The sequence below is a fragment of the Camellia sinensis genome, chromosome 10, assembly GCF_055761805.1.
Source record: "Camellia sinensis isolate YWXY chromosome 10, ASM5576180v1, whole genome shotgun sequence".
Taxonomy (NCBI): Eukaryota; Viridiplantae; Streptophyta; class Magnoliopsida; order Ericales; family Theaceae; genus Camellia; species Camellia sinensis.
The window spans coordinates 24,913,817-24,923,067 of NC_138970.1; the positions used below are offsets into that span (position 1 = coordinate 24,913,817).

At 36.6% G+C, this 9,251-nt stretch overlaps 1 protein-coding gene across 4 annotated transcripts; it reads right to left on the minus strand.

The window, feature by feature from the left end:
• Nucleotides 1-1,311: 1,311 nt before the first annotated feature.
• Nucleotides 1,312-5,609, minus strand: LOC145801032 (topless-related protein 2-like). 4 transcript variants are annotated; one of them, XR_014341851.1, is made up of 7 exons: nt 5,387-5,609; nt 4,998-5,150; nt 4,815-4,925; nt 4,560-4,709; nt 3,830-3,974; nt 2,476-2,588; nt 1,312-1,558 (listed from the first exon to the last, which is right to left on the minus strand). XR_014341851.1 is itself a non-coding variant. In XM_082891097.1 (4 exons), exons 1-4 carry the CDS (start codon nt 5,133-5,135, stop codon nt 3,945-3,947), a joined length of 429 nt encoding a protein of 142 aa, XP_082747223.1. In that variant the 5' UTR covers nt 5,136-5,609; the 3' UTR covers nt 2,714-3,944. The 4 variants fall into 4 exon arrangements, 1 of the variants encoding a protein (XP_082747223.1); XR_014341852.1 differs by having other exon boundaries at nt 2,476-2,579; nt 4,998-5,609; XR_014341850.1 differs by having other exon boundaries at nt 4,998-5,609.
• Nucleotides 5,610-9,251: the final 3,642 nt, after the last annotated feature.

The window sequence follows — 9,251 nt, forward strand, 5'->3', positions numbered from 1 at the left end:
AATCTGAAAATCTCGGGTTTTGGAGCACGTTGGGTTTTGTCGTCTTCTCCTTTGGGACTCCGAATTTGAGGTAGGGATATCCTACTCCTCTCTATGGGTTTTGTCTTTAAATTTTGGTATTTTGAGATGTTGGGCTTGGTTTGGTAATTTTGTGAAAGTTTGGGACTTTTGTGTAATTTTACAAAAGTTGGGGTTTTATTCATAATAAACCTAGATGCATGTTTGGCATGAAAAGAATGGAATGATTGTTGAATCATTGATGAAAATGGGACCTAAGGGTTGAAATGTTAATTATGGGAATTGACCTAACTACATTGTTTAATTAATTGGGATAATTAATTGAGAAGAATGAAGAAATGAAATGTTGATTGAATATCCATTTGTGCATTTATTTTCTGTTTTAGAAATAATTGCTTTGGGCTATCGGTGGAGGATAGTCGAGATTGTTGTAGACAATGCATGATGATTAGGTAAAACGGAAACTAATCAATGGAATGTGTCATGGAACTTGACGGTTGATAGAATACATTAATTGTATGTATTGTGTGATTGTATATAGAACCAATGTGTTTATATACGTTATGTGTAGAGGAGGAGATAGGGGATGTACTCCGCGGTTTAGGGGAAGATAGGGGATGTACCTCTAAACCGGATAGGTATTGGGAGGAGATAGGGGATGAACTCCGTAGACACAGCTCACACTACAAGAATTAACACTTTTCGCAACAAAAAAATTGGTCGCTAAAAGTCTATTTTTGGTCGGCAAAAGTTATCCGCGACCAATTTTTTTGGTCGCTACTTTGGTCGCCAATTGAGGGTCGGCAAAAGTAATTCGCGACCAAAATTTTGGTTGGTCGGCAAAAGTTGGATTTGCCGACTAAATTTTTGGTCGCTAAATATTTAATTACCGCGACTAATTCATTTTGTCGCTAAAACACTTTGGTCGCGAAAAGTGATATTTTCCCGACCAAATTTCTTAGTCGCCAATTGTCACATTTCGCGACCAAAAAGTTTGGTCGCCAATTATCACATTTAGCGACCAAAAAGTTTGGTCAGCAAAAGTGAGTTTCCACGACCAAGAGCTGTTTTGGTCGGCAATAGATATATTTTTTGCGACCAAAACTCTTGGTCGGCAATTGTCATTTTTTGCGGAAAAAAATTATTTTTGATGTCGCGACTAATAAATTGGTCGCCAAAGCAGGAAAACAATACACCTGTAATTCCTAATAATGCATTCAATCCATAATAAACCTATAATTTTAAATCATCATTCAAATTAACTGAATCATTAACATTCGACACAATACATAATTCATTAACATTTGACACAATACAACTATTCTAAGTTTTCAATTCATATTCGACACAATACATTAAGTTGCCTTGATAGCCAATCAAAAAGATCCACTAAGTTTTAATTCATTAACTATTCGACACAATACATAATTCATATTCGAAGTTTTAATCCACTAAGTTGCCTTGATAGCCAATCAAAAAGATCCTTGCGCCCTTCCATGCCTAGCTTCGCATCCATCAAAGCAGTAGTGATGTAAGGCACCTAATAAAGAAACAGAATTGGAAAATTTATCAGAGAAGCATGATAGTGGCAGCAACACTGGATTGCAAACCTGTATCTTTGCAAAAATCAATTAAATCACTGCTGGAAAATCTATTTTTAGCGGTGTTTAAAAAACGCCGCTATAAGTGATAAAAACGCCGCCAATTCTTTTTGTGACGCTTAACACCAAACGTCGAGGACGCGGCCGTCGCTATAGCTTTATGGCGTTTTAAAAACGTCATTGCAAGAGTATTGGCGGCGTTTTAAAAATGCTGCCAAATGTATAAAACGCCGCCAAATGTCTTACTAACAGTCTCTGACTTCACATTATGATATTTAGCGACGTTTTGAAACGCCTTCATAGACATTTATACATTTTAAAAATTTAGCCGTTAGGGTTGAGATATAGTGACGTTTAGAAAATGCCGCCATAGCTTCTTTTTTTAAAAAAAAATTGTGCTAATTTTATGTGGTTGAACAAAAAAAATACCTATGATAAACAATTATTAAGAACTAATAATTGATGTTTATTAAAATAATAAATAAACTAAGCTTGAAAACAAAATTAAAATACCCGTCATAGACATTTATACATTTTATTTAAAATAATAAATACTACATGTTTCAGTCATGTCATTGAAGTCACTGTCACCACCAACATTTTCATCTTCCGGGTTCCGAACGTAGCGGCTCATAAAATAACTAGTGTCAAGTGCTTCAGCTGAAGGTATAAACATGGCCTGCACATAACAAGTGAACATTGGTGAGTTTGCAAATTCATTAACAATTGATTGCTTTCTGTTAAAAAAACAAAAAAGAAGAAGAAGATTCAAACAAAGGACCTTCTGCCTTGCAAGCGTGTCCCACTTGATATCCTTAAAGAAAAAATGTTGCTTTACCTGCAAAAATTAACTTACAGCCTTGCGAAGTTTCTATTGCCATCATCACTTGCAAATAAGCCTCGATTAAATGTAGAAAATTGCTTTTACCTCTCTGGCCCCTGTTGCACCTAGTCTTCGAACTGGATTTTCTATCAGCAATTTGAAATAAAGAAGAAAAAAAATATGTAGTTGCTAAATACATCTTTCTTGGAAATTTCTCAAGTACAAAAGGACCCAAATGACTAGTACATCAATAAGAGTTCTATATAGCTGCCAGATATTAGTATCCATGGATCCTTAATTCTCTGCTGTTGAAGCAGCTGAACAGCAAATATGCATAAAAGTTGGACAAAGTAAAATGGAAACACATTTCTAATACATTTAAATATAATGCAAAATATAAAATGACAATTCAAAACAGAATCAGAGTAGGTTATTTGAAATACCTTCCTACTTGAGAATGTGAATGCTCCAATTATAGAGGAGAAAGATCAATAGTCAAAAACTTTTGATGATTTTACTTTCACCAAAATTCTCCAATAATCATTATTAAGAATTTAAGCTTGCTAGTGAAAAATATCAGACATTATAGTCATTTAAGTCAAGAATGAAAAAAATAAGACTTATTATTAAGAATTTAAGCTTGCTACTTGAGAATTGTATGCCTCTGAAAAGAACAATTTGAAAAGAACAGCAATGAAATTAAATTACCTCCTCACTGAGTTCTTCGACATCTTTAAAAAAAAAACAAAGAAACAAATAAATAAATTTGATCCAAACAAGACTTATTCAGCAGCAAATTACGCATTCATGAAACTAAGGTCCATTTGGGGTTAAACTTGTTTAAAAGATGCTTACCTGAAGGTGATAATGAAATAAGCTGTGACTATTGATAAAGGTTGTTTAAATTTTCTGAAATAGTAAAATGCTGGGAATTGTCACTTTTACTTGGCAGCGATTTTGAAAATTGTTATAATTGATTGTATTTAATGGACTATATTTAATAAATAAGCTAAGAAACACCTCCATAATCAGGATATCTACTTAATTTTAAGCCACTCCTATCATTACCAAACAATTTGTTTGGTGCTTCTTAAAAATAAGAAAAAGCACCATCAAATAATCAAAACCCGAACAGGTTTAGCATCTATTTGGAACCTGGATGCCATACAATTTCACAGTTATTTCAAACAACAGGAAGCAAGAAACGGGATCTCAAGCCCACAGTTACATTCCAGGTACTTCACAAGAACAGAAACAAAAAGGTGCCTAGTTTGTGCAACAAAAATAACAATAACAACAATAATGTACATACACCAATTATTGACAGAACATGGTGAGAGAAGCATAAATCTTAGGCATTATTTCAAATTGGAGTAGCAATTCTTACTGAGATTAGTGCATGTTCTGAGAAAATCAGGACGAAGAGTGGAAGGAAATCTGAAGACCGTTCCCGCCAATTCCAGCAATCAAACATTGGAATCCACAGGTCTCAAGCTCCGCAATTACTTTATCAACAATTGTTCCTGATAACACTGATGCATGTAGTCAAAGGAAACATTTACAGAACTAATATTGTTAAATATATGTATTCATAAATTGAGTTCAATGGATTTGCTTGCTCACATTTTTTTCTTTTACCATGACAACTCAAATGCATGTATAGACTAATGAGAAAGCATAATTTTATTAAAATGGACGCTTGAAATAAGGATTCTGTCACAGAACCCAAATCCTCTTCTAATGGCACTTCAAAATTAATCATATTTAGAATCCCATTAAGCTCCCAGATTTTTGCTAGTCATTAAGAATCTTTCTACGATAATTTGTTAATCTAATTGAACCAATGCCTTTATTTTTGGATGAGAAGCAAACTAAATCAGTAGTTTAGAAAAAGTAACAGGGAAAAAAAAATAATCTAGAGCACCATTCCACGTATCATCGATGTTATGATCCTATTTCTCAAAACCTAAACAAAGACAGTCAAGGGAATAATTTGTTTGAAATATGTATGAAATATTATCTATGTTCTAATGCAGTGACACACCTTCTAAAAGTGACAACGAATGTGACATGCATACAGATGCAACAAAGTTACAAACACAGTCAAGAACAGAAACCTTGCTGCCACAGGCTGACATGACATAAGAGTCATTCTTTGAGAGTGCTATGCAAGGCACTGCTTCCTCAAGGTTGACACCTGTGACATCATTAGTCATAACAAGACCACTGTTTGGTTGCCATTGCTGTGGAACAACATTGGCAGTGGCCTTTAGACCCTCACTGAGTTCAGAATTCTCCTCCACAAATATCGACTAATAAAAGAAAAGAAACAGGAAAACATGCAAATGAAATTACTCCCAACTTGCTATTACCTTTCCACCTGGATTTTGTTCACTGCGTGTCCACTTCCATAACTTCTGAATCCCATTAGACCCAAGTGCCAAAACATCAAAACCGGAATTTGTATAGAGTAGTCGAGCAACCTGGATGTAGATGTGTCAGTCGAGCATAATCCAATAGATAGATTCTGCAGCAACAAATGAGTAGAAACACACCTTGTTGACTCCATCCATGCTGTCTGGCATGGTAACCTGCCGGCATTGAGCAGGATCTATAATTTCGGCCAACTGCCAGGGTTTGGTTTTATCAGTTACATCATCCAAAGTTTTTGGCTTTTCCATGTTTCTAGCCATAGGATCAACTCCATTCTAGAGGGGAAACCAAAATGTATAATCAGTCCAAAAGAAACAAATGTGACATTGTACATAAAAAATAAAAGAATAAAAAGTTGCTTGGCAGTCTTAGAATCACTCTATTTTGGTCATTCTCTGTGTTCCATTCAAAATGGAACATGCTCATCGTGTGACAAAAGTCAACAGTATTCATGGGCAGGCACCTCTTAAACATGCACTGGTGTACTAGGAAAACTTAAGCATTGAAGGACCTTAATTGCAGCAGATTCAATAGGTGATCTTAATGCTTCAAAGGACGGGGCTTCAACTACTCTTAAAGATCTAAGACTAGCAGTGGTAGCGAGTATCTTTATTCCATTGTCTGCTGTAGTAACAGCGAGAAGATTTCCTTCCTTGTTGAATCTCAAGCGAGGAAGACTCTTTTAAGGCAAAAAAACACAAATGCAATGTATGCATCCCCAAGAACGAACATGCTTACCCAAACACAAAAAAATCAACTTGTAAACAAGTGCAAAATTTCAGAAAAGGCCAAATTGAGACAGAAAAAAGGGAAGTGTATGTATAACTAACATGATTTACAAAAATTGGGAAGTGTATGTATAATTAACATGATTTACAAAAATTGGAAGCCCTAAAACATGTATAGATTCTTGGGTGGAATTGTGGAGTCAATTCTTTGAGGCAATTTATCGAACATGTAGAGGACATTAGAGAAAACCCTCTACACATTGAAAAACCTATCATCAAGCAATCTACAAAAGCAAATACAAACAAAAACAGATTAAAATTGAAATGTTAATGGGTTACCTGGAAGAGGGTTCGATGTGCCTGACGAGACCAGGAAGTTTGGGGAGCAAGACAGAAATAGGGGATTTGAGAGCAGAGGAAGGAGAAGAGAGGTTTTCGTCTTTGCAGAGGTAGCAAATAACATCGACCATGCAGACTTTTCCGACATAGCGACACTCCTCGGCGGCGGATTTGGAGTGGTCACAGGTCCATACGCTGAGGCAGGTGTCGGAGGAGGATTTGAGGGCGGACAAGGCATCGGCCACGGTGGCGGAGATTGAGAGAGATCTGAGAGGCGGCTTGCCTAGGCAGATGTCAGCTACCTCGTATGCTAGCAAGTGAACTGCCATACAAAACTGAATATGGGGGTTTTTTGAGAGAGAGAAAGAGAAGATGTGGAGGAGGATTCTTAGGTAGATAGAAAGAGAGAAAGAAAGGCTGAGACTTGGCAGTGAGGCTTGGTAGAGAGAGTGGGCACCGATTGAGAGAAAGAAAATTCAAATCCCGCCCCACTGAAAATCAAATTTCCCTCCCAAACTTTTGGCGACCAAAAAATCATATTAGTCACAGAAAATGTACCTTTGCCGACAAAATTTTTTAGTCGCCAAATCTCAATCAACGGCGACTAAAATATTAGTCGCTAAAAGTACTGATTTGGCGACTAATTTTTTTTTGTTGCTGAAAATAAGTTTTTGGCGACCAAATTTTTGGTCGCCAAAAACTATGTGATCTTCCGCGACCAAATTTGTAGTTGGTCGGCAAAAGTATACCACTTTCTGCGACCAACTCATTTTTTGGTCGCCAAAATATAACCTTCTGCGACCAATAATATTTGGTCGCCAAAAATAATGATCATTCGCGACTAATTCATATTTGGTCGCCAAATGTCATTTTTTTGCGACAAAAATTTTTTTGGTCGGCAAAAGTGGTCGCCAATTGTGTAAATTCTTGTAGTGTCATATGCTTGTCTAGAGAAGTGAAGATAGAGCTCATATGCTTATCTTTGTGAAGTGTGGATACAGCTTGTATGCTTATCTGTGGATATTGTTGTTATACATATCTGTTGTGAAGTGTGGATACAGCTTGTATGCTTATCTGTGGATATTGTTGTTATACATATCTGTTGTGAAGTGTGGATACAGCTTGTATGCTTATCTGTGGATATTGTTGTTATACATATCTGTTGAGAATGTGGATATAGCTTTTATGCTTATCTGAATGTGAGATATAGTTTTTATACGTATCTGTGGAACTGATGATAGAGCTAGCATGCTTATCTGTTGAAAAAGGGAAAATGAATAGTAATTGGGACTTGTAAGTCGTTGGCATAAATATGTAATTTATGTGATTGTATCAGTGTTGACCAACTATCAATTGCTAATATTTTAGTCATTGTCCATGGTTGGTTTAGTGTATTTCTACTGGGCTGTGGCTCACCCTATATGGGAATATCATTTTCAGGTGCAGGAAGCATGCCACCTCCAAGGACATAGCTGGGAGGCTAGTGGCGGCATAGTTTTGTCGTTTTACTTTTGATGTATTACATGTAACTTCAAGCCAAGGGCTTAATGTGTAAACGAGTTAGAACTCTTTGTTGTAACCAAGTGTTAACTTGGAAAGCTGTAAGCCTGTAGGGCATTTTGTTATGCTGTTAACATGTAATACTTATGTAATGGAACTCAATGAAATAAAGGAATGTGGTTAGTTTATTTGTAAATGCATGTCTTATCTGATGGGTTTAATGTTATTATTAGCAGGGCGTTACAGAAATTAAAAAGGCTACTGCAGTAACTATGCACGGGCTGTATCTATAATTATTTATATGAAAGGATTTTAAATTCTAATCAAGGATTTTGACCAAATCAATAAATGTAGGTATGTGGATTGGAAAAAGTTAATAAATAATGATCAGGAGATTTTGACTAAATCAATAAATGCGGGGATTTTTTTTTTTTTAAATCAAAAATTTAGAAAATTTAAGATTAAGGGATTGGATATAGCGATCCCGGATTTACCCTTGTTGTACAGTGATCCGGACATGTGTCCGTGGATGTTGGTAGTTGATTATTATCTTGTTTACATCCTTGTTACTTCGTATTTGAGTTATAGTATGTGTTGGGCAGGTTTGTTACAGGTTGGTTGAGTTTAGAAACCAAAACTAATTGCCCAGATTTTTACCTGTCCGCTCGAGCGGGGGTTTTGGCGATCGAGCGGGAATTGCACCCATCCAGTATTTCCTGTGCAGGGTTGGACGCTCGAGCGTGGAGTTGGCCGCTCGAGCGGGGTTGTGTGAGTGCCGCTCGAGCGGGGAGTTGGAAGCTCGAGCGTAGACCTGGTTCTGTAAAAGTTCTGGGAGTGTGTATCCGCCGCTCGAGCGGGATTGTTGACGCTCGAGCGGGAGTTTGTGAGTGACGCTCGAGCGGGGCGTTTGACGCTCGAGCGGGTCGACTGGGTTTAAGTTCCGTGTTTTGACTTTTCAAATCACTTTTTCACTTTCTCTTCTCTCTCCTACTTTTTCAAAAACACCATTGGTGAGCCTCTCACTCTAGAACTCTACCTTCTCTTTAGGTTTTGATCTAGTAGGAGTGATTTGCTAATCTTTGGCCTTTACAAAAAGGTTGTTGATCGTCGAGGGCTACTTTTTAATCTGAAAATTTCAGGATTTGGAGCACGTTGGGTTTTGTCATCTTCTCCCTTGGAGCTCCGAATTTGAGGTAGGGATATCCTACTCCTCTCTATGGATTTTGTCTTTAAATTTTGGTATTTTGAGATGTTGGGGTTGGTTTGGTAATTTGGTGAAGGTTTGGGGCTTTTGTGTTATTTTACAAAAGTTGGGGTTTTATTTATAATAAACCTAGATGTATGTTTGGCATAGAGAAATGGAATAAATGTTGAATCATTGATGAAAATGGGACCTAAGGGTTGTAATGTTAATTATGGAGAATGACCTAATTACATTGATTGATTAATTGGGATAATTAATTGTGAGAAATGAGGAAATGAAATGGAATTGTTGAGATTGGGAATGCATGGGGTTAAAGGGTGTAGTTGAATTATTTATCACTCACCGAAACGAAATGTTGATTGAATATCCAATTGTGCATTTATTTTCTATTTAGAAATAATTGCTTTGGGCTATCGGTGGAGGATAGTCGTGATTGTTGTAGACAATGCATGATGATTAGGCAAACGGAAACTAATCAATGGAATGTGTCATGGAATTTGACGGTTGATAGAATACATTAATTGTATGTATTGAGTGATTGTATATAGAACCAATGTGTTTGTATACGTTATGTGTAGAGGAGGAAATGGGGGATGTACTCCGCG